Source organism: Scophthalmus maximus, chromosome 4 (genome assembly GCF_022379125.1).
Source record: "Scophthalmus maximus strain ysfricsl-2021 chromosome 4, ASM2237912v1, whole genome shotgun sequence".
In the NCBI taxonomy this organism is placed as follows: Eukaryota; Metazoa; Chordata; class Actinopteri; order Pleuronectiformes; family Scophthalmidae; genus Scophthalmus; species Scophthalmus maximus.
Window position 1 is genome coordinate 7701173 of NC_061518.1, and position 27860 is coordinate 7729032.

At 43.9% G+C, this 27860-nt stretch overlaps 1 protein-coding gene across 2 annotated transcripts; it reads left to right on the forward strand.

Annotated features, from left to right (window-relative positions):
* Nucleotides 1–9: 9 nt before the first annotated feature.
* Nucleotides 10–27805, forward strand: homer2 (homer scaffold protein 2). Of its 2 annotated transcripts, none has more exons than XM_035628355.2 (9): nucleotides 10–149; nucleotides 10200–10356; nucleotides 17986–18117; nucleotides 18325–18417; nucleotides 18850–18989; nucleotides 20586–20742; nucleotides 21279–21389; nucleotides 24439–24519; nucleotides 26019–27805. In XM_035628355.2, coding segments are annotated over exons 1-9 (1062 nt in total). In that variant the 5' UTR covers nucleotides 10–147; the 3' UTR covers nucleotides 26208–27805. The 2 variants fall into 2 exon arrangements, with proteins under 2 accessions (XP_035484248.1, XP_035484247.1); XM_035628354.2 differs by lacking the exon at nucleotides 10–149 and adding an exon at nucleotides 294–920.
* The last annotated feature ends 55 nt before the right edge of the window (nucleotides 27806–27860 follow it).

A 27860-nucleotide genomic window follows, 5' to 3' on the forward strand; every position in this document is an offset into this window, starting at 1 on the left:
CAACTGTCGACGTTAAAAGTCAAGTTTTCAGACACGCATTTTTTTTTTTTTAAATTGAAGAAGCTAATGAGTGGCTACTTTGCCTTAACCGTTAAATGGCTTAATTTTTTGGGGGGGAGAACGTGCCGACTGCAGGGAGCTTGAAACATGTAAGTGTGTGTGTGTGTGTGTGAGAGAGAATTGTTGTGGTTTTTTTAACACTGTTGCTTTTGCAAATTCTGTCTTTGGTTTGAATTACGCGTGATCTCGCAGCCAACTTCGGGCCACGGCTCCGGCTGAGCCCGCGGACACCACCGCAGACACCACGGGTTACGCGTGGGAGGCGGTCGTGTAGAAGCCAGAGCAGGTGGACGCCGCTCCGTGTCGCTGCTGCCGCCGCACTGTGCAACACGATCCCGTTGGGGAGGAAGAACCTGCACAACAGCGACCGGGCAGACAAATGCAAACATTCACTTAAATTTCACCAGCGCCGATTTTTTTAAATTTTTTAAATTTTTTAAATTTTTTTTTTTAAATTTTGAAGGTCGGCGGAGGAAGAAGCCCTTCTGACGTGGGATTTATTCTGTCGCGTAAACGTGGAGAGGGGGGGACAAGCCGAGAGAGAAAAACTTCCAGAAACGACCGGGGCTCTGTGAGAGAGACTGAGCTCGACAACCCGGCGAATCGAGTTTGCTGAAGAAGTGCTCTCATATTTCAGTTAGTCTCTGAGCGGCGAGGAGCTGGCGCACGCGGGGGGGAGGAGGAGGAATGACCTCTTTGGACCACTGATCCTCATCTGTGGACTTTGACTGCGCCTCTCAGCCACACTATTCTTTTTGTTGTTGTTGTTGTTGTTGTTTTACCCTCTCAACACGCAGCCAACAAACAAACCCCACCAACGTACACTAAAAGGAGTTGTCCCTCAGATCCGCGGCAATGGGGTGAGTAGTGTCAAAGTCCCGTGTCGGTCTCTGGTCACATCCAGGACGCGCTGCCCCTCGGAGCGCCTCTGTCGCGACACCTGCGCTGCGCGCGGAGAAATACCTCCACGATTGTCCAGTTGACGCGCCAAGCCTTTATCAAAACAGCATGTCGGAGGACAGTGGAGGACCACATGTGACAGGTTTACAGCCTGGTTCTTCCGATTTCATGTGTGCAAATGCTTGATGCCATATTTCTGATTTCTGATTTTTTATTTTTATTCATCATTTTTAGTGCATACTCTCACATGGACCCACATACTTCGTGTTCTCCTTATTTCCTTAGTGTGAAAATATGGTTTTCATAGGGTGATGATGTGGAGGGGTGAGTGTCGAGGCTGCACTCTAATAAGGCGAGATGGTATGGCTATTGTGTGTGTGTGTGTGTGTGTGTGTGTGTGGAGGTATAGTGGTGTACTCCTGTAGTTGTTTACAGGGTACAGCTCATTATGTTGCCACCGTATAGTCCACTGTGGTGTGAACGTTGACTGATTGCAATGAGCTTTCCTCATTTTCTACTGAGTTCCCTCTCTCTCTGAAGTTCTCTAATCCTGTGTGTGTGGCTTTTTATTTATTTGACTAATACAAATCGCAGCAGTGGCAGCTCAGCATAATTCATTCCTTTCAGAATCCATCCAGTCTCTGAATAATGTATCGAAGCTTTTACATTTGTGACATTTAAGACACCCTGATTTATGTCAAATGTGAGGCTAAGTGTCAATGATAAGCTGCTTAATGTTCAGTGCTTGTTTTTCTTGAGCGGATTAGTTTTTTAAAATATATTGTGTAAGAAACCAGTTCAACAGTCCTGATGACTCCTCGTGGGTTTGGCGTTGTCACCCAGCAGGTTTTGAGAGGAGTCAGTATAGTGTTGTTTCATTAAACTGTTCCAGTAGATCAGCAGCGTTGCATCTCGTCCCAATTCAAGACAGGAGGTCACACCTAGTGACAAGTTTCCTTTGTCCACCTCCCTGGTTTCAGTCAGGTGATTTAAGTTTTGGAAAGTGGACCACAACGACTTCCATAAAAGCCACTCTCAAAATCCACCGTCCATGGAGTCATCAACTGGGAGGAATTTTTTTTTGGATGGTTCCATAAGAGTGATTGCTGCGCCCCATCACATGTCTCAGAGCCAAATGGGGAAGTCTTCAAACCCCAATGATATTTAGTTATTGTAGAAGACTAATGAAATCACCAGATAATCACAAACTGGAACCAGCAATATCTTGATATTTTTTATTTTTCCACAATGAACCAAATACATATACTGAGAAGCTGAAAGTGTGGGAATTTTATTTTAAGCATTTCAGTTTTCAGAAGTAAAACAAAACAAATCAATATTCAGTTAACGTGTGTGTGTGTGTGTGTGTGTGTGTGTGTGTGTGTGTGTGTGTGTGTGTGTGTGTGTGTGTGTGTGTGTGTGTGTGTGTGTGTGTGTGTGTGTGTGTGTGTGTGTGTGTGTGTGTGTGTGTGTGTGTGTGTGTGTGTGTGTGTGTGTGTGTGTGTGTGTGTGGTCGAGGACCTTCTGATAATAACTTCAGTAAAGAGATGGTTATTGTGTTTTTAAGTACAGTTTTACAGCTCAAGCACTGAATCTCCAAAATAAAACTCAGAATGACCAAAAGCCTCTTCTCACTGAATAAGCGGTCACACAGACAGCGACGCAATCAGCATATTGCTATTTAAAGTAAGTCATGCCGGGTGCAGCCCTGACACATGGATAGATGATAATCTCCTGGCAGGCCAGAGAGTGACAGCTAAAGGCTTAATACTCATTGATTAGGCTCTGTGACATGTGACGCGTGGCACTGGGTCTCTTGGCTGCCCAGACAGGAGAGTGAACTGTTAAGCCTAATCCGAGTCCTCTGTCTGCGGCTGAAGGCCGGAGGGGAAGGTTGTCGAGGTGCAGCAGGGGAGAACAAGCAGGTCTTACTGTTAAGGAACTGTGGGTAAATGAAAGGGGACAGACTGACGGCGGATTGGACGTCTCCACACCAGATGGTTGAGGCCTAGGAAGGCCATCTGCTGCCATGCTGCGCTTCTGTGGAGACTATCCTCACTTCCTTTTCCTCCGAGCTCTCAGATTAAGTCGGGCATTGTGTCCTATCGCCTCAGTGTGGTGGTGGAGGACGTGATGTGGCTGCTGGTTTGAGTCTGGCCTGCTGCCTTTGTTGCATGGCATACTGTCACTTTCGCCTGATTAATGAGCAGCACTGGCACAGTTCCACTTACATTATGGCAAAATAGACATCAAATTATTTTAAATGATCAAACTTGTCCTTCATATTTTTTTCACAAGTTTAAAGTGTAATACCTCCCAAAAGTTCAAATGTAAAATAGGGAGCCGTTGATGATTAATTCAGTAATTAATTGATCCAACGATTGATTGTAGTCCAGTGATTCCTGGAAATAGTGGTACCAAAGTAAGTCCACTGTCCCAAGATGATTAAATGGACAAAAAGTATTTTAATAAAGTAATGTAAAGATATTTATATAACACAGTATTTCCATGGCCCTTTCTCGTGTAAATCTCGGAAAATCCTTCAAGTGAAACACAAATCAGCAAACAAACAAAACACAACACCTATCTTGACCTTGTCACAACTCGTGTCACAAATACTTTTATTGTAATGGTCCACAAGCTCAAAAGGTTGATGACTAACAAGTAAGGAAATTTGGTGTATTGCTGGTGAGTAAATGAAAGTATGTATTTATTTTTTCCGATGAGACTTTGATGTTTTGGAACTTTGTTGTATAGCTAACTCTCCTACCAAGCTCATCTGCCTTTAAATACCCTTCATGAAATGGGGAGATCCAATCAATACACTTGGATTATACATGTCCATTTTGTTACTTTAACTTGTTAACTCCTTTTGTCCCTCCCAACATTTAATGCTTCCTGCATCAAACCTTCTGATAGAGAAGAAATGCTTTAAACTAACACCCACAAGTCACTGTTAGGCTGAAACAACATCCATTCAATTATGCCACACATCCTTCTAGTACTAGACTATCTCAGGAGTCCAGGGTATTGCATGCTTCGGTATCCGAAGGGGAACATGACCTCCCAGTTTTGACCTCCTAACATCATTAGTAGAGCAGCCTGTTTGTGGAATCACGACAAAACCACCTGGGCTTTTATCGTAATGGAGTTTTCTTCTCCTGCCTCCTTTTGCCCATTCACACAGACAAAACGACGCTCTCACTAATCGGGCAGCGCTGCTCTCCAGCAGCGCGCAGGTAGAAAAAAATAATACAATGAGGGAGAGTTCATCCGACTGACGAACGGCATTACACCAGCAACGAGCATTCAAGTTATTCAATTATAGTTTTTTATGTTCACTCAAAAAAAAAAATTGCTACATCGTCACAACACGGTTGTTTCTAATTTGCCATTTTCACATTCCCGGAGTCACCAGATTGGTTCAGCGTTCGACCTTGTTAGGAGTTTTTCAGTTTTTCTCTCACGGATTTTGGAGCAGTGTTCTTTTGATATTCATACTCGTAGAATGAAAAAAAACAATGGGAAGTTGGTGTATTGATGTCAGTACCAGCTGAGAGGGTGAGGAAGGATTAGTGCTCGCTCAGTGGCCCTTTCCTACTGAACTGTACATATTTGACAAGTGAATAAGCCTTAGTCTGGAAAGTTCTTTGAAAAGACAGAAATTCAAAAAACACATTCTGTCAGTAATGGGATTTTAAGTAATTAATGTAGCCAGGTGATCGTCCTGCTTTAGAAAAACTTGACTGCCCTGAATTTGACACGTCGGTAATGTAATGTGCTCATACATTATGCAACTTAAGTCTGCTAAAAAGACTTCGGACTCCCCCAAAGTTCTTTTGTCAAGAAGACTGTCTGCTGTTTTCCATCAGGTCTCTGACAGTTAATTTGCCTCAGGAGAATTGAAAGGGTTTGAAAAGCCAGTGACCTCATGAAGTCCCAGTGGCAGAGAGAGAGGTTGTCTCGCTAATAAAAAAGATCTTATTATAGTGTAACAGGCTCATTCATTCCACTGTGCCCGTGGGTCTCTGCGCCCAACAGGACCTGGACATGCAGTTGGCCAGCTGATTTTGTCCCCAGCTCATTTTACACTCGGAACATGGTGTAAAACCCACACATTGTGTGTTGGTGCTATCGCTCTGCTGAGCCATGTGGCTGAAAGTCATCAACTTATGTAAAAGGAACAAAAAAAGATTGTGCATAAGCATAAATTTGCCTCTCCATAATTCATTTCAAACTCTACTGTACTGTCATAGTCAACCCATACACACATCTATAGGTGTGCGTGCTGCCTCGTGTGTGCTGAGTGACATCTGGAGCTGGTAAAGAAACACTGTGTTCACACTGGAACGTGAGGAATGTTACAGTGCACAGCCGCTTGAGTTCTGACGTTCAACCCGTCAAGTGTTTGACCTGCAGATTCCTGAATCACCTATCAATATATCTAAACGGCTGCCACGCACGCCTCTCTCTTATTGGGACAGAGAGGAAGATAGCTGCGTGACTGAGGCGTGAGTGGATTCAAGAATCTGGACGAATCTGTTTTCCCACCCGCTGGACAAACGCGTCTGGATTCTACAGGTGCAGCAGAAACACGAATGCAACGCGACTGCAGCCCTTCGCGTTAGCAATCACCATCCAAGCTCTGAGTCACGCTTCATGTTGTCACCTGCCATCATCTTAAAATGTCTCCTTTAAGCGGCAGGATTATCCTTCTCCTAGCAAACGTAACTTAAACAATGTTTGAGTAAATCATAGGTGGTGATCGGCCGAAATATTTAAAAGAACCTGAACTGAAATCTAGTTGTGGGGGTTACGATTTTGTGCTTTTTGTCATATAGATTAATGAAATAATGCTCATGTTTATTGGTACGATGTAGAGCTCTCTTGACAGTGGGACCTCTCAGGTACATGGATGTCAGCACTTTCCTTCGTTTTTTAATTTAGTCTCCTGCAGCACGCACACACACACACACAACTGTAAATTATTTAATGCACCAGATGGGGACAGAGCACCCAACAGTCAGCGGGACAAAGAATTCAGTGGTCACAAAGTCCAAACATCGTCTCGTTTTTTTCAGTAAAAATCAATCAACCTAATGTTAGTTTTTTTTTTTATCTCAGAGAGGCAGATCACTGGATTCCACCCGCCGTTGTGTGAGTGCATCCATGTGTTCAGCAGTGGCCTTTCACTTCTCTTCCCTTGCCAGCGTGAGCTGGCTCCAGACACTGCCACTGCAAAGGTCATCGTGTGTGTGTGTGAGTGTGTGTTGATGTGGATGTATGTAAAGCGTCAACAGTGATCTGTATAATGGGTTTTGTTGTTCCCAAAGCAGATGAAGACTGCGATTAGGCTTAAAGGGGACAGTGAATTTATTAGGCTTTCATTTCTGTGAGAACCATAATCCAGAGGGAGGAAAAGCTTTATTAGCTCATGAATTTTTGCTGCATGCCAGCCAGCCTGTCTATCTGACATTATTTTCACTGGGACCTCATAGTGGCGCATTAAAGTAGGAATGAACTGAATGTCCTCCGACAACTCCCTTTGTCGAATGCTGAAAAGCATTACAGCGACATTGGCACCAGCCGTACACTGTTAATGAAACCTCCGCGCAGAGATACGCATGTTTCTGATAGCTCTAACAGTGGTTTAATTTCAGTGACTCTTTGTGAATATGCTCTCAAGACGATTTTGATTTTGGCTTTCTCTCATAAGCACATCCCTGTGCTCTAAAAATCCAATATTTGTACTGTTTCTTCTAGTGCTTGAATGAATTTATTGCTGTGCCAAGCAAAAATTGCGACTGTGCCTCTCAGCAGCCTCCCGCCAACCTGACACATTTTGTGGAAACCTTTCATGTCGCGAAAGTCGATGACAAGCCAGGATGGGAAAGCAAAGAGAGGAAGAAAGGATAGATACTAGAAAGCATCAGGATTTCACAGGGTTTACAACCGAAAACGGATGCTGTAAGAAGTTTGTAAAAGGCTTTCTCCCGGGAGCGTGTTTGTAACCGAGTAGGTAGACTTTGTGGAGGGGAGATAAAGGATCTGTGAACAATTGTCTCACTAGCACCTGATCGCAAGCATACTTTAAGCTCTAATGAATCATTAGAACATGAAATGATGCATAGACGCAGCATGCAGATAAAAGGAAGTAAAAAAAATACTTATAGAGGTAAAGTCAATACTTCATGATGGATTGAACTTTACTCATGAAATCCTGTGACCTCTGTTGCTCTAATGTTAAATCAATACAGAGCAGTAGAATAACACGCAGTCTAATGTGACATCTAAAGGTTAAGGTTCATCTTTAGTTTAGCTGATGTTGTTAATATGATTCCTTCTGTTGTTGCGGTCTGTCGTATCATCAATTTACCCACCTTTCCCCCCACCATAATCATTAAGTCGGACCTCATAACAATCATCCATTCTATTGCATAAAATCTGCCTTGACAAATCAATAAGAGGGGTGAGTGGACCCAACTTGCCAGAGCCAGTTGAACTTTGCCCTGTCTGAAAGATGCACTCACTCCAGCAAGAAGCAATTCACGCGTGTCCTTCATGTCCTGCATCTGCCTCATTGAGTTCTTGAGGTGTCCTCTGATCCCCGTCATCCAGCCACTCCACTCAATTGTTCCTCGCACTTCAAACTTTATCAAGGAGCAACCTGACCTCTTGCCCCTCTCGTTTTTTTTGAAATGACAACTTCCAGTGGCTGATGTAGACCTGACGGGTACAGTCCCCGTAAAGCACTACAATTAAATGGAAGTGCAACTATTTGGATGTTTTTTTTCACTTTGTATTGAACTGAGGATACGAGCGTCAGCTAAGACGCATCCCAAAGTTGCTCTGCTGGATTCAGGTCCGGTGACCGTGACGGTCACCAAGGTTCACTGTCATGTTCATGAAACTAGTTTCTTTTGCTCGGTGCGTGATCATGCTGGAAGGAGCCTCTTGAACATGGGTAAAGGGACGTACAGTCTGTAAGCCTCAGCAGACATTTACATTTCTCAAACCAGGGTGCGTTTTTCCAGTCTTCAGCTGTCCAAACTTGTTTTTTTTTAGTCCCGCTCCCGCTGCAGCCTCACATTTCTGTTCTTGGCTGACAGGATTGCAAACCCACATGGTCTTCTGCTGTCGAAGCCCATCTGACTCGAGGTCCAATGCGTTGCACATTCCGAAATGCTCTTCTTTTCTCGGCAGTTGCTTTTTTTTTCCGTTCTGATGTTTGATGGGAACATTAACTGAAGCTTTATCTGACCCGTGTCTGCATGGTTTTATACTCTGTGGCAAATACGCAGGTGCACAGGTGTTCCTAATAAATTGCTCAGTGAGCGTTTTTCACAACAGCTTTCAGTGTGGTATTTGTGTATATAGGCGTGTGTACGGGTGACAATGAAGATAATCACAGTGTATAAAGTAAGAGAGAGAGAGAGAGAGAGGGTGTGTGGGGGTGTGTGTGTGTGTGTGTGTGTGTGTGTGTGTGTGTGTGTGTGTGTGTGTGTGTGTGTGTGTGTGTGTGTGTGTGTGTGTGTGTGTGTGTGTGTGTGTGTGTGTGTGTGTGTGTGTGTGTGTGTGTGTGTGTGTGTGTGTGTGTGTGTGTGTGTGTGTGTGTGTGTGTGTTTAGGGATGTCATTAAGAGGAGGAGCACTTCCACTGTATTTTCTTTTTTTAGTCTGCAGTCATTCAAGTTTAACCGGCTTCTTTATGCCCTTGGTGATACTCTGAACCTTTTTTCCCATCACAGTCAATAATGAGTTGGGTTTTATTGGTAATTCTGTTTTGGATTTGGTGTCGATTTGGTAAAAAGACCCAGGTTGCAGCTGTTTTATATAAAAATGTATACAGTATTTTAGAAGGTTTTTTTTAAAAACAATTTGTAATAAACAAGATCTGACACTGGGAATAACATAAACTTAACTTGAGGTCGCTGCGATCAGTGTCTTCAGCTTCTTACCCCTGCCATGATGAGAGGAAGTCTTGTTAACATCATGATTCCCAACACAGTGTTTAGTTTTCTCCTGTAGAGATGAATGAGACTCCATATTAGTTTTATTACAGGTTCAATTTCAGGATTTTGAGTGAAAAAAAAAAAGATTTCATCATCACAGTTAATAGCCACTCTCTCCTGAGAGGCAAAGAAGTCAGTATTAATAGCCAAAGCAGAAACATCTAAAACACTTTTACTTTCTCGAAAATACATGTCAATGAAGAAATGCATTGGGAAGTAATTCTTTCTAATACGTCTGGATGATTTCTCTGGAATTAACAGTATGACATTCGTAACACAACTTCTCCCACATACATATAAATCACAATAATCACATATCGATTAATTCAACTGACCAGTCGGGTGCTTTTGTCAAGAGACTTTTTTAACAGATCAGAATCTTTTTTTGTGTAACTTATAATATATTGAGTTAATGGACAAATCTAAAAATCAGAACGCCTTGCATTAGAATGTATAATAGTGTAGGAATAGGCACAAAAAAAGATCAAATCCAATAGGTGGTGTTTTGTAAACATGGTGGGCGCAGTGAGCTGTAGCTTCGTCCTACACCTTTTCACTGTAGAAAGCCTCTGCCTTGTTCTCCACTGGTCTCCTGTCGCTTGCTTTTCCTTTTATCCCTAAATGTGTGTGATTATTTACAAATGCATCAAAATATGGTGTGTGATGAAGCTGAAGTGCGACCAGGTTCTACTTTCTGAGCAGCTGCATGTTAGACTTGACTTGTCTGAAATATGTCAATTTATTTTTATTTTGACAGAAAATCTAGCGAGTCTTCTCCTGTTTGATTCCCATGATTGTCTTGAATGCATTTGGTCCTCGGGGGAAATCTTGCGTCTGACAATAGGTGTGTGTTGCACACAAACTAGTGCGCACCGGGTCACTCCAACGCCAAGATGTGTGCCACTGTCACCTGTGAGAAGGCAGCGCGTGTTGATGTGCTAATCGCCTTGGCTTGCATTTTGGATTCGGGGTTTGTGTTACATTATCAAGTGGCGTCTGTGCTGAGACTCTCGGCATCTCTGGAGAAACAGTTCAGTGCCTTTGCAGCCGTAATGTGATAAAGGGATATTTACAGCTTAATATACATTTTAAGTGTGTTTTTTTTTTTTTGGCTTAACATTGTCAAACGTGCCTTATTGATCAGAGGACTTTATCTTCATTTGTATTAACATGCAGTGTGCAGTGAGCCTCCTCTCATTTTATCCCTCTTCTGTCCTCTGTTCTCCAGGGAGCAGCCAATCTACACCACCAGGGCCCATGTCTTCCAAATCGACCCAACCACCAAGAAGAACTGGGTTCCTGCCAGCAAGCAGGCCGTCACTGTCTCCTACTTCTACGACAGCACGCGTAACAGCTACCGCATTATCAGCGTGGATGGATCCAAGGTGTGTGTGTGTGTGTGTGTGTGTGTGTGTGTGTGTGTGTGTGTGTGTGTGTGTGTGTGTGTGTGTGTGTGTGTGTGTGTGTGTGTGTGTGTGTGTGTGTGTGTGTGTGTGTGTGTGTGTGTGTGTGTGTGTGTGTGTGTGTGTGTGTGTGACGCAATGTCAGAAACATTTAAGTTCTGTCGGGAGACATGGTTGAAGTTTGGGAAGAGCACTCAACACTAGAATTGAACAACGGGAATTTCACATTAATTCATTTTACGTTTGCTGCTCCCACCAAAGGCATCAACCTAACATGGGTCCATCCATTTAATATTTTGATTTTCTCTCCTGCTACTGGAGTTAAGGTCAGCTATGACTTCCTCTATTTTTTTAATCATTAATTTCCACAATTTTTCTTTTGGTTCAAGTTGGATTGCTTGGAATCAATATTTCGGACAACTGCTGTATTTTCTATAACGTGGTGAAAATTCCCTTTTCAAGTAGTCATCTTCAGAATGTTCTGTGCCGACCAACAATTGAAATTTACTATAAACTATGAATAAGAAAAAAGGAAATAAAGTATAGGCTCAAAAAACAACAATCACACAAACAATTTATGGATTACCAGAATCATTGTCCATGTTTTTTTTTGTTGATTAATCTATTAATAATTATTAAATTGAAGTTATTTATTGATTAAAAAATGAATTAAATTAACCTTCATTGCACAATTATCACAATTACACACTTGTCTCTATGCTTACATAACTTCTGCTGCCTAGCGACATAGACCTTTTTCACAGCAGCCATTTTGACATGAGAAAATAGGTAAATGCACATTTTACTCATGAGTGAACAATGTTCTATTCACGCTGGCTTCAGATGAGAGCATGTTCACCGTGCACATGAAAAGAGTCCATACGTCCATCCCTCTTTTGGGATTCATGACATTCAGACCTCAACCTTGTCCTGAAAGCTCAGACTTCATAGGTTGTGTAAATGTGGATATTTCCAACGGCCTCATCTTGTCTCTCGGTCTCCTTTTGTATTTCCCACAATACGTTGCCCACCTGCTAGCATTTTAATTGTTAGTCTCTGCAGCAGCCTTGTTACCGTTGCCTCGCAGCCATGGTCTCACGACTTAACCTCTTGAACGCCACAAGCTCACTAGTTCCATATGAAGGCAACATTGGAGCCTTAATTGATGAACTCCTGTGTTCAACCACTATTTCATGTCAAAATGACGGCTGTGAAAAGCCACTTCTCATTTAGGTTTGAATCAGAGTCTGAAAATCAACAACGTGCCCTACGAGCTACTTGCCTGTTCAACTCAACTCGATCTGTAATTCACTGTCATCGACAAACAGCCGACAATAATCACACCGTGCACTGTAGAGCTTTGAAGTTGTGGTTCCGCTCGATCAGCTCTCCCTCCTTCCAGTCCAATCCCTCTGCACTGCTTTTTATTTTGACCTGAGCTGATGTTTTTCCTCTGAAGTATTTTTCACCCATGAGGAATGAGGAATAGCATGGTCATTGAACATGCAGTGTACAGTATGTGCACCCTGCATGTTTTCACTCTGTATGTGACAATCTCAAGAGAAGTGATTTTTGCCAAAAATGATTCTGATTTGTCACCACAAGAGCATCATGTTGAGATTAAATCCCGCATGTGACAACATGAGTTTGCCAATATCCCATAATCACAGGTTCTTCCTCCGCTAACTGAAAGAGTAGATGATGTGTTTCCATGGCGATCAGAGTCTCCTCTCTGTGTGAAAACTGTAGGGGAGTTATGACAGCGGTATCCCTCCGTCAGGCAATCGTCTTAACTCACTCCGATTACCTGCAGAGCCCCTTCTGACACTGAGCAGGTTGACAGTTGGTTTTCACCCGTATATGTTCTCGTGTTTGGTATTTGGTGTTTGGGTACAGGGCCCGTGGAGTTCAGTGTTTGGATAAGCACCCCAACAGCTGAACTCAGCTGTGTGTGTGTGTGTGTGTGTGTGTGTGTGTGTGTGTGTGTGTGTGTGTGTGTGTGTGTGTGTGTGTGTGTGTGTGTGTGTGTGTGTGTGTGTGTGTGTGTGTGTGTGTGTGTGTGTGTGTGTGTGTGTGTGTGTGTGTGTGTGTGTGTGTGTGTGTGTGTGTGTGTGTGTGTGTGTGTCTCACACGGTGCCAAAGGGCCATTTGATTGAGATGTAGTTTAAAGGTTCAGTTGAGAATTGGGCGTGTGCGAGAGAAAATCTACCTGGTAGCTTTGATTAATTTCCTTGCTGGCTCAAATATAGAAAGAATTAAACCCCATCTTTTAAGACATTTAAAATGCATTGTTCCACTGCTCCGGCAAAGCATTGTCAAGTCAAACTGTGTTAGCTTCAAAAGCGCTCTCTTCCCACAGCTAGAAACCAGAGAGGCAAGACTCTAATCTGTTATGTCATCGAGCAGCACTGACAATACCTGACCATAAATCACAGAAGACAAAATGAGCCCACGTGTCTGCTTCATCTTTCTGACATTGGAAATCTACTTAACTTCAAATCATCTACATTTGACGTCCTCCTCTTCGTCAAGGCCAGGATGCCTCTCTCCTCTCTCTTCTCTCCCGCGCCCGCCATCCTCCCTGTTCTCTCTCCACTCTCCGGCAACCTTGAGTAACAACAATGTGTCGTACAATGTCTGCAGACAAGCTCACAGGCTGTGTGTGAGGTACAAGGACAAAAATTAATATATATTATCATTCCATTCATTTTTGTCAGTAGTTCAAAAAGAGACGACCCCTGCCGATTCCAATTTCACCCCTGCTTCCAGATCATTCGAGTCAAAGTGATGTGTCTACATGAGAAAAGTAACTGAAAGTGAGGAAATGTTGAGTCGCAACAAATACATGTTAAATACAGTTTCTGGTGTGTACACTAGCTGTGAGGGAGGCAGGTCTGTCTGCAGGAATAGTCTGCGCTGCTCTGCACACTAACTACGACAGACTGTCGGCTTATATTCATCCATCCCTGATGGCCGGGCCACTCGCTGATGGTGATACAGCCAGTGCAGGAGCATATCAGCACTTTTCTGAACCGTGCTTCTCACACAAAAACGCACAAAGCAGCACGACGGCACGGTGAGGAGATGCCTCGCTGCGCTTAATGAATTTTCCCAAGTCTGATAATTTTCCCAGCTAACGTGCAAAAACCTTTTATCTCTTCCCCTGTTTATGATTTTTTTTTTATTCCTCTCGCTTACATCTTTAATGTCTCTTAACTTTTATTTATCTCACTACTTATCTCACAGCCAGGGTCTGATTTGAACTGAGAGATATTTAATGTCTCTCTCTGACAGGAATGAACATTCAAATTCATAATGTGTTTTTGGCTGGTAAGTTTGCCAGATATTTAGCGTTTAACTAGTCTGGCAAAGTTTCCTGCGTTATCATCGCCTTGCTCCCCTATAAAATTGTTGCTGCACCATAACTACACCGTAGTGTCTGTGCTTGTGCGTCATAGAGTTTTGTTTCAACCGAGATAAAGAATTATTTCTACTGGGGACTTTCCCACTTTGCCCATCGGTTTTCAGTGATTGTCCCCCCGCCAACACTTTTGAGTTGGAGTTTGGGTGAATTACTAGAATGAAGGTAGATCGTGTACCTTATTGTATACTCAGCTGTCGTGATGAGAGAATGCTCTGCGCTGATACAAGTCCCAAAACAATTATTTATCAGGATTATGTCGCACCCGCACCAAAGCTGCTATGAGCTACTGTGAAACTCAGTTTAGTAAAGAACATCGCACGTCACCAATTTGTCAGAAGAAAAAACAATCTGGGACAACAAATAATAGAATAAACTAATGTCATCTGAGGCATCCACTAACATCTCCCAATGAAAAAGGCTGCTATTCTTTATTTGAGAGTCAAGACTCGAGGCTGGAAGGCAGAAGCATAATTGAATTTCCTGTGCACTGAAATGCACAATTCAAAAACACTGTCTATTTAGTCTTCAGTTGCGATCATACTTCTGTGAATGTCTCTACTCTTCTGTCCAGAAAAGAGTGTCCATGGGCAGCAGAGAAGCAGAAACCCACCGAATCTCAACATGTGTCACCACCATTTTGAAACTTAATCCATGTTCCAGAGGTTATGTTGGGACAGTTTTAATAAACTCGCACAATAAGGAACAAATTTGACTTTATTAAGGAATCAATGGGCGCGTGAGCTGGTGACACAGTTTCCTAATGAAGTTCGGATGAAAGCTTGGGACATTTAACCAAGAGAGAATTCTACACAAGTCTGTGCTCAGAAATCATTTGCTGTATGACAACAATTTTGTCAACCTATAAATGGAAAAAAGGACGCCATTGATATTGGTGAAGGAATCATGATATATGGAACTGGAACTCTGTTCTGTGGATGTTGACCCCACTCAACTGTTGACCTACTCAAATGTTATGAGGACGCTCAGTGATATAGATGCGTTTACCTTTTTTTAAATTCAACTGTCATGTTCCAGAGTACATTTCAGGCTTTTTACAAGATTGTATGATGATAATAAATGGTGTCTCAACTTGGATTGGAGTTTTTGGAAAAAAAAAACAACAACCCCAGAACAAACCTCAAGACAAACAAAAGAAGTGACTACTCTGTTACAGGTCTCCCCTTTTCGAACTCTGACCTTTTTTTCTAACAATGGGATCTGGAGCTTTGGACAAGTGATCCCGGCTCTTTCCCTCCTGCCATGTGTCCTACTCCTGTTATTGTGCCGAATCTGACTCTGCAGATTCTGTGCACTCTGGAGACACATAATCAGCCGAGGAAGAACGTTTCCAACTGCCCCTCGGGGCTGGTGGCCTGCCGAGCTTCACTCTGCTCCTCCTGTGCCACTTGATCCGCAGCCTCACCACCCGCACAGCTGCCAGCGTCCCTCTGCTGCTCAACCTCCCTCGGTCCCACTCTCTGACTCATGCACTCGTACATGCCGGCACACGGTCACGTGGTCCGCATAGATGAGGGCGACCCTGCTAATATTAATGAACAGGTCGTTCATTTTTGAATACCTTTTATACCGTGTCATGTGTATACGTCACTCATTATACACTCCTTCATACCTCGTCTTCATCTTGTGTCTACTCATGTCTTTGTATGTGTTTAACCATAACACAGGATCAGAAATGCTGTTGTGGAATTCACTGTCACGATGTGTATATATATATTTTTTCCCAATAATAAATCACAGTATTATTGAATTTCATTACAATATTGACATTTATTTAACTTTTTCTTGATTCATTGTTGGGGCAACAAAATGAAATTAGAATTTATGATCAGCGAATCGAAACCATTTTAAAAAGCCTCAACTATGGGATGTTCACTATTCTAGCTTGAAAAACTCTTAATGCAGGCTTCCTACAGCATATTATTTATATTTACAACCCAATCCTTTTTTTCTTTTTTCTATCTTGCAGCACTGGCCTCCGTTTCTCCACAGTGGTCATTAAAGTTGCATCTTATCTCAACACTGCTCTTTGAGCCAGTGCGATGAGCCCTGTTAAATATTCACCCCGCCGCTCGAGGTGAGACTGGTGAGCGTTGCTCAGGCGTTGCCCAGGTTCTCCTTCAGGGGAAATTAGGTCACCTTCGTTAGGGTGAAGCCTCTGAAAGAATTATGATTTCTAGAATCAGATTACAGACTCTGGTAAACTGCCGCTCACCGTATGAACCCTTGATGTGGGAATCCAGCCTGAATCACAGGTTGCAGCTGTAATCTTTACACTTTTTTTTTTGTATGTGCAATGGTCTCTCTCTTTAGGGGCCTTTAGCATTCGTCTGACTGGGACACAAATGTCTAATAGTGTCTTGATTGCGTGTTAATCCGCTCCGTCTGTCCGCCTATAGCCTCTGCGTTTTGAGTGTCCAGTAGTGATGCGGGGTAAAGTGTTTTTAACACCTCGGCCAATGGAAAAGATGGAGAAGGAGACATGGGGGTGTAGAAAAAAAAACACGAGACCCTCATCAGTTTGAATTCTCGAATCCCGTATGCCGAGGCCATGTTGCTATGAAACGAGGGCTGCACTGTTATTAAACCGTCTTCTGTTGGTCCTCAATTGATGGTAATATTGCATGTGCTGTTTTAAGAGCCCATGTATATTTGCAGCGAGATCAGGTTTGTTTACGCGCACATCTAGCTCTTCATATAGGATTGGACGTCAAGCGAACGCACCGAGCGGTGCCTCGGGCCCGGCTGAAATAGTGTTTCTGAAAGTCTGTTGGTTTTCCTGCCTGTCGCCGTCTGCTGCTCTAGTTCCACTTTTAGACCACAGCAAATGTTTTCTGACAGCTGATTTACTGCATGGCTACAACAGGTGAATGTGTTCTGTAGCAAATACGCAGATTGTAACCTGACCACTAGCGGGTCAGCGGGTCAGCAGTCCCCACCGCGTGGTCTGTGTCAGGGTTTTATTGATTCATTATTAAATTTTTTTAACAAATCTTTCTTTTGCAATTGCTGAACAAAATGCTTGGCCCCAATAATTTTTTACACACATCATATATTTACATATATCCATGTCCTCCCAGATCACTCCCAGTTTGCATTAAGTAGAAGAAGGCTGTTTTTGTGCTTTGGTCTTTCCTGTCAATACAGAAGAAACTTCGAATACTCAACTCCCGAAATCTTGAAGAGAGAGCGTTGCCTCATGTTTTTATCCTCCCAGTGAATTTGACTCTGAAACCTGTTGACATGGGCACATTCGTTACTGAACTTTAATGAGCTGATGGTTCGGGTTCTCAGAGTGTGTGTCTTAGTTTGTGGCTTTTAGAAGTGTGGACTCTCTCAGTCTGCCATCTGAAATGGAATAATGAAATGGAGTGGATGCTGATTCATGGAGACGGAAACCGTGGATGTCTTGAGCAGAAGTATTAAGAACTCCATATTGAGGAGACGTCCAGTTCGCTACACAGATCAACAGGTTCACAGTGTTTGGCGTCCCAAGATCGTCTGCCCAACCCCGGTCTCTGTAGTGTATTTAGCTTTGAGTAATGCCGTCATCTCCCCGCGACTATGACACCTCGAGAGAGACTTCAGCTGCTCAATGATTGCTTCGGCTTGCCATAGATGAGATGACCCTTGCTTGGTGACCGAGAACCAAGAGTTTCTCAGGGAAGATAGACCAAAGTTCCATGACACCATCCAGCATCCTGCTAAATTCAATCAATTTGAATTCAATATTTCCAGTGTGATGTATGACATTACGGAAGATTTAATCTCATTGTATTCCAGACAGACTCTGATCATGTGTTTGAATCGGACTGGGAATTTGTTGAGGAACATTTGGAAATTCAATTTTTTTTTTTTATGAATTTGCTAATCGTAACCACATTTGTCAGTGTGGGCTCGATGAAATACATGAGCTGTGCATGACAGCTTTACTCAGTGCTGTTACAGTGGAGTTACAATAGGGGATTGTCCTTTTATTATTTAATATTAAATCAATGGGATTATTCATCATGTGAATGCAGCTGCTCCAGCTCCTTCTCTAATAGGCTTTGGCTGAACTGGACGTGCGAAACACAAGCAGACATGAACCTGAGGGGAGCGCGCCACGTCTTTAAAAAAAAAATATGCTGGAAGTGTATTGATTATTGTATTGATTATTATTTGGACAGGTGATCATCAACAGCACCATCACACCCAACATGACGTTCACCAAGACATCTCAGAAGTTTGGCCAGTGGGCCGACAGCAGGGCCAACACCGTGTTCGGACTGGGCTTCTCTTCAGAGCAGCAGCTTTCCAAGGTGAGAGGAAACATTTGTGCTGCAGCACATAAAGTGACAAAAGCTTTAGAGACCAGCTAATTTATGTATTTTCTCCTAAGCGTGACGGTGCACAGGTGGTTATTAACTATCAGAAAAAATGATTCTCACATCCTCCCTTTTACTGTGATGTCCCAAAACTGTTTGTACTGCAACTGATGTTCACAGCTCTTTCTCTGATCTCCCCAGTTTGCCGAGAAGTTCCAGGAGGTAAAAGAAGCAGCGAAGTTGGCAAGGGACAAATCTCAAGAGAAGGTGGAGACATTGAGTAATGACTCCGAGGTAAATCACATCTCTCTGCTGTCGGGTGTTTCAGATTGAGTGCAACACCTTTGCTGTCCCAACTGTTTCCTCAGTGGCTGTGGTCAGCTGCAGGGATGTATTAGAAATAGTAGAACTACAGGGGACAAAAAAAGAGAAGTGAAATCATTTCAGTTTGCCTAGGTCTGCCCTCCGCCTGCACTGACTCCAGAAGGCAGAAATCTGACTCTGCTCTGACACACACAAAGCTGCTGGGCCACATGACATGATTAATACTGGCAACAGTTTTTCCTCACCCCTTCGCTGTCGTAGCTGACGTGTCCAGGTTGTTTACAGTGTTTCACTGAAAGAAGCACACGGCCCCCGTTTCACGCTCAGAACCCAGAACCCAGGTAGGCTTCGAAATCCCAACCCGCCCTGAGCCATAACCAGTGTCCCACTGTCCCATGCCAGGAGTCTGGACGTGAGACGCCGTCCACCAACCAGGCGTCCAGCATTAATGGGACGGACGATGAGAAATTCTTTCACGTCGGTCCAGAGGCCACTGTGCTGCAGAGCGAGAGCGAACATCTCAAGAGCGCAGTAGAACAGAGGTAAGGTTTCACGCCGTAGAAACGTCCGGCTAACTAAAGTAAAATACACACACACACACACACACACACACACACACACACTCTCTAGCTTGCAGCTGGCGACGATGTGAAAGCTGTATAAAATAGAGAAAGTACACAGGTGTCGGGGATCTGGTCATATGAATGTAAACTAAAATGAGTGGATACCATTCAAGTAGTCCAGTGCTTGGTTAGAATAAAATCAAATCCGCGTCAAATATGCTCATTTACCAGTTTTCATCCTGGTGTCTTCACAATAATTCGGGGATTTTCAGATATCTGTATCTGCCCAACAGAGAGGTTTTACTGAAGCAATGGTCAATCAGAGTGTGATAATCCTGAACATACCTCCTAATCTCACCACACTCGAGCAAAACTCCACATACTTGACACCAGGCTCAAATGTCCTCTCCTCATTCAGTACTGCTGAGATGACACCAAGTCCCTCTAAAAGCTCAGAAATCATCTGATCAAATAAAAACTGGGATGCTGCTCCTCTCCACTGTGTAGTTATGTGGCCTCTATAATCCAGACGCTGAGTGTATAAATCGGTAATTGCACGAAGCACAGATGTGTTACCAGATGGGATTGAAATGACCTCAGGGCCTCAGAGTAAACAAAAACTGCGGAGAGTAAATTTAGCCAAAATTAGAACTGGATAACCAAAAAGAAATTAATATCTCTGACACATTTGATCCAGATGGGATAAAAGGCCAAAGATCAATTGGCAGACCTCCCCTCGCAACACTTTATGCACACATGAAAATTAAAATTAAGTGAACATCTGCTTGAGCAGTGACGGCAACACCTTAATGTACAAGTCTAATAGTTTTCAGTAACTTTTCCTTGAAAGGAAATGATGTATGATCTTAGACTCTGAAGAAGATTCCCGGACAGGACAATGTCATTTTGTGTTTTTTTTTTAAATAAAAATGATGTTAATTGTTGTAAAACATAATTTAAAACAATTATCTCTGTACTGTTTCATTTCATGTATTGTCAAACGTCTCCAGGTTGTGCTTCTGACACACACTTTGGTCCATCGTTGGTCCTTGTTTTTGGTTGTTCCCTGTTCCATGCCTTCACGAGGCTTTGGGGTTTTCTTTTGTGGAAGTGTGTCCAAGGGAGTGAAAGGAGCAGGAGGTCTGCAGAATGCTGCTGTGCCCGTTTGTCCACATCTGATGGAGAGTAGCACACTTCAACTCAGCCATGCATAAGGAAGGGGGGGGGGGAGTGATGCATACTAAATGTACATCTAAACCTCTCGAGCCATATTGATTAGACCACAACTAACTCTGTGGTATGAAAAGATAAGAAACTTCATGCTGGTACACAACGGCCCTTTAGACCGGTGAGACTTTTTCTCACTTGTTTCTTTTTAATAGTCTAAATATGTCTTGACAGCGTGATGTAACATGACATCTAATTAAATAGTTATGACTGTAAGGAATATGTAGCATTATGTGTCATGTCAGTGGGCACAAGCTGGAGGCCTTTCAGCACTGCCCCATCTACATTTCCCTTCCATTAATAACTCTCCATCTGGATCTCTCTCTCTCTGTGTCTCCTGTCTGACAGCAACACCAACGCCAAAAAGTGGGAAACGGAGCTGCAGACTTTAAGAGAAAATAATGCCAGGCTGGTGGACACACTCCAGGAGTCTTCGGCTAATGTGGAGAGCTTAAAAAAGCAACTTGGTGTCTGCAAGGAAGAGAGCGAGACGCTCAGGGAGAAGGTAACAAAGCCATGCACTCCCTCGGGGAAATTAAACGATGCACACAAACGCCATCGATCCAGCGAGCGGAGAGAAGGCGACGGGTTAGAATCAACGTCACCTCCGTTTATAAAAGGAACAAAACTTCACCGCATAGTGGCACAAAAGCAATAGATTTTTTTTCGTGCCTAGTTGGATTAATCACAAATAATCTGTGCAGTGGGATGAGTGAATCCATCACCAACAACTCCAGTACAGTTTATCCACTGTACATTTTATAAGCTTCTGTGTTCCTCAGCTCCGAGTCCACTATGAGTAAAATCCTTTTTCCATAAGTTCCACAATCAATGTGGGCTGTTGCTGCAGCTTGACTGGTGTTGCATCGGTATGATTTTAAAACGTTCAAAGTTATTTTATTTTTTTAAATGTCAGTTTTCACATTTGACACCACATCCAGATCTCACAAATGCACCTGACCATATGTACGATAGAAAGATAAAATGGGAAAATGACCTGAAAGAGACACAGCAAAGTCCCTTTTTTCCTCATGTGCTCAGATTGCCGAACTAGAAGCCCAGTGCACTGAAGCCGATCAGGAGAAGCAGAAAAACGCCCAACTGACTGTACGAGTGCAGGAGCTGGAGGCTGAGCTACAGGACAAGGAGCAGGTGAGACTTCGGGATCACAGTGGTCTTGAAACAACAGTAAATCGAAGCCTTTTTTAAAAACAAAAAAACCCCCCAAAACAATGAAAGTGGGATGTTACCTTCAAACCTTATGATTCACTCAGTCCCCTTCATCTGGGAAATGTCTTTCTTCCGCGGGCGGCTGTGGCCCGCGAGGTCGAGACGGCCGTCCACCAGCTAGATGGTCGGCGGTGAAAAACTAACGCTTACCCCATGTGGGCATTCTGTGTCCTTGGGCAAGACGCCTTAATAATAAATTACCTCCGACGGCCGTGTCGGCAAAAGAGTGTGTTAAATGGCAGCGCTGTGTGAAGGGGTGAATGTCAATTGTACTGTAAAGTGCTTCGAGTGGTCGACAAGACTAGGAAGGCGGTCCACATAAATACAGGCTATTTACCATTCAACCATTTCACCCCGTGACGTCTCCGACTCTCTCCTCCTGATCACCACATTTCAGTGTCTCCGCACTTCTTTCCTCTCGCTCTCACTGAGTTACCACTCCTCTCCCTCAGGAGGTGATTATACCTCACTGGGAAATGATAGGTTTTGTTGAGGGATCTTGGGCTTCGTATAGATCGGTCTTGTTATTTTTGTCTACACCCGGACCCTTATACTCATAGACTGTTATTTCTTTCTTCCCCTCTTTTCCGACTCTTCTTTTTCTTGCTGTGCTTCTTACTTCCCTCCGCCATTTGCTTGATATTTGTCCAGTTTTGGTAACAGTCGACCTCCGCTCGGAAAATGGTCCAATTGTAAAACTGCAACTTCAATCCATTGACTTTGACTTTTGTCAGAGCAGCAGGGAATTTAGGCATTAATACTATTAGGGGCTTATTATCGCCTTATGTCCACCACATCAGCCATCCATAATCCAAACTAGCCGACCCTCAGCTCATTGGAGGCCACATGGTGCTGGTCATGTCTAATGAGGATGAGCCCTGCGGGGCCGCGGTCTTTTGACATTTGCTTGCCGCTGGTTAAATGCAGCTTCTGTCTGCGGACAAAGCAGCAGGACTGATGAGTCCCGCCGCCCTTTGCTCCTGTGTCTCTGTATCACTGTCACAAAAGAGAGACACAATCAGCCACATGTGAAGCAGAGGAAGAGATGAGTCGAACACGGTCACCAAAAAAAAGTGTTTGTCTGGCCAAATTCCTTTTCGATGTTTTCTCGACTTTTTCGATGAAAAGTGGCACAGGCCGACTGCAGGTTACAAAACCGGAACGATGCAGTAAATCAAGCTTTTTACTCTCTATAATATGTATCGTTGGAACAAATAAATGAACACCTATAGGAGGTTATGTCCTCACTTGTTTCTGTTTGTGTGTGAGCAGGATTACGTTTAAAGTGCTGAACTGATTTGTACCAAACCTGGTGGAGGGATGGGACGGAGGCCAGGGAGGAACCCATTCAATGTGTGGGTCCAGTTCTAGGATTATTTTTGTCTTTCAATTAGACTTGTCAATTAATTTTAGTGTTCGAGGCTATTAGATTTTTGAAAGTCTGCTACAGTTTCACAAAGCCCAAGGTGACCTCTTCATCAGGGCTTTGTCTAATGACCATTTTAAATATCAGTTCAACTGCTGAATACCTTTTTGATATAATATAAATAACCAGAATTAAGTTGGGGAAAAAAAAATCTATTTTGTCCGACTATCTGTACAATAACTACACATTGCTTCTATGTGAGAACCTGGAACCACCAAATGTGTGGCAGCTTTTCTTGATCGACGGATCATCAAAGCTCTAATCTTCATGTGGGTTATTTAGTCTGATCAACAGAAAACTCAAAGATTTAAATGTCCCAAGCAACGGAGACGAGCAGTACATCCGTACACATCGCAAGAGAGGAGCAACAATTTTACAGTTGATAAATGAATAAAAGTGACGAATCGAGCCTCGTATATGTTGTCTGTTAATTTAATGTTGGTTGTCCAATCCGTTAATGATGTGATCACTAACACAGTTGTAAAATAGTGATCGGAATGTTTCGTTATCATTCGTTCAGACTCCCCGAGGTAAACCGCGTGTCTGGGATAGTCTCATTTACCACCTGGCACATTTTTAATAGAACATTTAAATCTGTCTTTCTTTGGAGAGCAGCAGGACAGCAGACGTTCAAAGAGCTGAAGCTGATTCTAAAAGACTAAAAGTATAAACCTCGCGTCCTTTGGGGCCTGCGTGTGTTTCCTCAGGTCGGCGACCGGAGGGGCCTGCAGAAGGAAGGGAAGTCTCTTTGTTTGCAGAGCACTGATACGGCAGGCGGCCCACAGAGGCTCGTGACTCACCCCCTTTCCAGAAACGCACAATTCCTCCAATTAAAAATGTGCAAATGAATTATTAAGCATTTGACCGCCGCTCGCTGGCCGGCCGTGACCCGACACAACAGAGCGGCTGCGGGTGACACGGACTCGGCCAATTATATTATGTGAAGGCGCTTTAAGTGACGACAGATGTGATGAAACTGTACACGGTGTGTGTTTGGCCCAAAGCGGCAGAGGGATGAGATTCTCAGGGTGATAATTTTTAACCGAGGAGAGAGAAAAGCATTTAAGCACAAGGCAGAGAAACAGAGTGGAGGCTTTAAGCATTCAGAATTCAGTCCAGTCGGAGTTGTTTTTCCTAAATTTTTCTCATTTGCCCGTACCTGCTTTTTATTGTTGCTATCTTAGTTTATAGTATAATTATCGTTCATAAAAAAAACTTTTTTGGTACCTCCCGAAATATGCCGGTATCGACAAGTATGGAAAATTGTCTATTGTCTGACTACTGAAAGCTGGCATGAGGTGTTTGATTCATACTCTTCTGGACTAACCCATTGATAACAGTTTCCGACTTCGATAATCTTTATAAATGTTGTATTTCATTCAAGCATTTCAGTTTTTATTACAATCTTCCCATCTAATTCTGAGTAACCGAAGGCCTTTTCAATGAAGTGTGCAATTAAGTTTGACTTGACGAAGAACATTTTTAGAAGGAACAGTCGGAATGGGGTTTTGTCGTAAATAGTTTCTGGACTTATTCTTTCCCCAGGAGGTGGAGAACCTGAGGAAGCAGGCGGAGATAATCCCTCAGCTCATGGGCGAGTGCGAGAGCATCACCGGGAAACTGCAGGTACGTTCAAAAGCACCAAGCAATCCCACGACTCTCGCGGGCAGGACTCCCAGCAGACAACTAAAGTGTAGCACAGAGCTGCGTAGACCTTGAGCTCCCAGCACACAGGAGGACACGACGGCTGTCGCGACACGCACGCACGCACGCACGCACGCACGCACGCACGCACGCACGCACGCGCTCCGAGGCATAGGAACCACTTTCACATGAAGTTAGAGGGGGTCCTGTTCATCGCTCTGCCCGAGGGCCGGTGACACAACATTCCTATCACGTGTCTCACTATCGCACGTAGTGGTTTCTGTATCTATTAATAAAGGTCCCTCACCCAGTACAATGCTGAGTGGATTATTGCCCCTTTGAAAAAGGTTTTCATTTCCTCATCTGTGACGCAGAGATGCGACATCTCTTGTCATGGCTTGTTAGATTTGCTGACTGAAAAAAAACAGCTGAAGTTGCTCTGCCCTGGGCTGCAGCCTTCGCTCAGTTCAGTCTGTGACATCACGATGGGCGGGAGAATCTGTTGTTGGCAAAAAGAGTCACGCCCATCACCTCCCATCCTCCTGGTAACAAAGAGCACCAGCCCTCCGAGGCCGATTTCTCCTTGTCTAACACCAGACGTTCAGTTAAAGGGCTCGGCGAATGACTGTTCGCCCCATTAGTGCCAAGTCTGACACGAAGTGCGTCGACCGTAACGCTCCATCTCGCCCCGTTCTGACGGACTCAGAGCAGGATTCCATCGTACAAGCTGTCGTGCATGTGCTGCCTTTCAAGCTGGACGGGGGGGGGGGGGGGGGGTAATAAAACCAACAGCGGCGTGCCTCACAAAGCTCGACTGTCTGGTTTTGTTTCGACAGTGACAACAGAACCGACTGAAGCGGGAGTTCATGTAACCGACTGTCAAAACTGAGGAGAAGCACAGAGAACGGGATTTTCAAATACCTTTTGTCTGAGGCCCAAAACCAAACCTGAGCCCCTGGCTATCTACAGTTAAAAGGACGTACCTGCTGCCATATCAGTGTTTTTACTTTTTTTAAAACGTTCGTCTCCCACATGTCTGTTGGTCACGGCTCCCCTCTATTTAAAGACGACGCCCCGTGTCGAGATCAGGTGTCAGACGTCAGCTGGAGGATACGGTGACGCAGGCCCAACACCTATTTAGCACTCCTATTTAAAACCACTCCCCTCAATGGTATCTTTGGCATTAATGTGTCACTCGTGTCGCCTGCATGTCTGAAAGACTTTCTCTAGCCTCCCGTCTTACTCAATGAATATTTCTATTTTTTTAACTGTAGCTGCTTGTGTCGAGGTGAAATCCTTTGTAAGAAACTCCTTCTTTGTGTTGGGATCTCTGCTAAGATCAAGACAACAGATCAAACCTTTTCTTCTAAATCAAATGCTCTGACATCCCTCTTGAAGTGTTGACAGTGTATTTCTCTGTATCCACCATTTTTTTTCCTTACTGCCATGTAACTTTTCCCCCCCCTGTTGTCCGTCCGCAGGCTGCGGACACAAAGAACAAGGAGCTGGAGGGGAGAATAGAGGGTCTGCAGGTCGACGTCGACGACAGCCTACAGAAGCAGGGCAACATGAAGGGCGAGCTGAAGAGGTTCATGGATATTCTGGACGGAAAGATAGACGAGCTGCACGAGGTCAGGCAGGGCCTTTCCAGGCTTGGTGTTGATAATTGAGAAAAGTGGCACTGGGCTGAAAGGGTCAGAGGTGGGGTACGAAAAGATTCACTACAATATGTCTTCAGGGCCGAAACTATGTGGCACCTTCTCCCCCCCCCCCCCCCCCCCCCCCCCCCCCCCCCAACCCCCTAAGGGGGGTGTCCACTCAGAAACTATCAGCTTCGACTTCTAATAAACACGACCATGTGAGAGAGACGCCGGCAGACTAACAGGAGGGAGGCCGGCGTGATCCACCAAACGGCTCCATCTTGTGTGCTGGCACTGGGGAAACTAATACAGGAGTCACACTCATCCGTTTCTGTGGGGGGGCCGCTGCTTTAACAAGCTGGTGGAGGGTTCTTAGATTCTTTTCGTCTGAAGGCTGCAGCGTTGGTTTCTACAGTCTGAGCTTGGCGTAGAGGAGGGGGCTGAAAAGGGCTAAAACGAACAACGTTACAAAGACGATGCTCTTCAGCATCGCTCGAGTAATAATTTGGAGTTATTCCTTGTGCCCCCCCCCCTCAGAGAATTAGAGATGAAATCTTTCTACAGACTGTCCTCGCTGTTGCGTCTCGTCTAATCTCAGGTGCGTTGGAAGACAATTTGTACTCATTAGATCATATGCACATATATATATATATATATATATATACGGCCGTGACACAAAGTGCCTCCAGGTGAGTCTAAATCCACCTGGCGAGGAGAACTGGCAACGTGATGACCATCACCATAATAATAACCTGATGATTTCTTTTTTTTTTTAAATTATTTGTGAGAAACCCCTGATTAAAAAAACCAAAACACCCTCACTGATAAAATGGCGAGCCCCATCCGGAGGGTGTTCACGTTGCCGAGGGACGTCAACGCGATGAGGGACGTCAACGCCCCACCTTGCCATCAGCGTAGTGAAGCGTAGTGTTTGAAGAACTTCACGTGTGCAATAGCGTAGTTGTCCATTTGTAGAACCAAGATGTATGTCTCTGAGGTTGTCGATGTGCTTCCTACACACAGTTTTTGTTATGGTGGTGGTTATTTTGGGGTGGGGGGGGTGGGGACTCGGTGCTGCTCGACGGGGTGAACAATGTGACGGTGTGGGCCTTGTTTCTTTTCCGCTGGAACACTGTCGGCTTCTTGGGTTTTTTTTGTTTTTACATATTTATTTATTTTTGGTGCCTCTCTGCAGCGAGTCTTTCTAAGGACATGACGAGTAAATGAACGTCTCCACAGATGCACACGGTTGTATAAAATATACCAAACTGTCGGGATCCAGAGGTTTTATAGCGCAGGATCGTGTCACGGCGGCTTTCGGGAGACGCCCTTCTTGAAACACGGTGCGTTTGAAATCAAAAGGCGCGAAGTTGTTGTGGCATATTTACTGGGTGATACTATGATGTTATGAGTCCATATTTTTCACCACTGTTTTGATCTTGAGATATCTACGAAGGGACTTTTTTGCTTATTCTCTCTCTGTTTAGCCCTAATGTTCCTGACTCACCAGAACAACACAATGTATGATCCTTCCTTTTGAACCAATGCCGCTTGTGCACTTTTTGTGACTCCTGTTCAATATATTGTACAATAGAACTGACAATTGTTAAAATCTAGTTTAATTACAATGCTGAGTCAGTGTGTGTGTTATTCATTTCTCTTTCTTTCTTTTATAATAAGCCG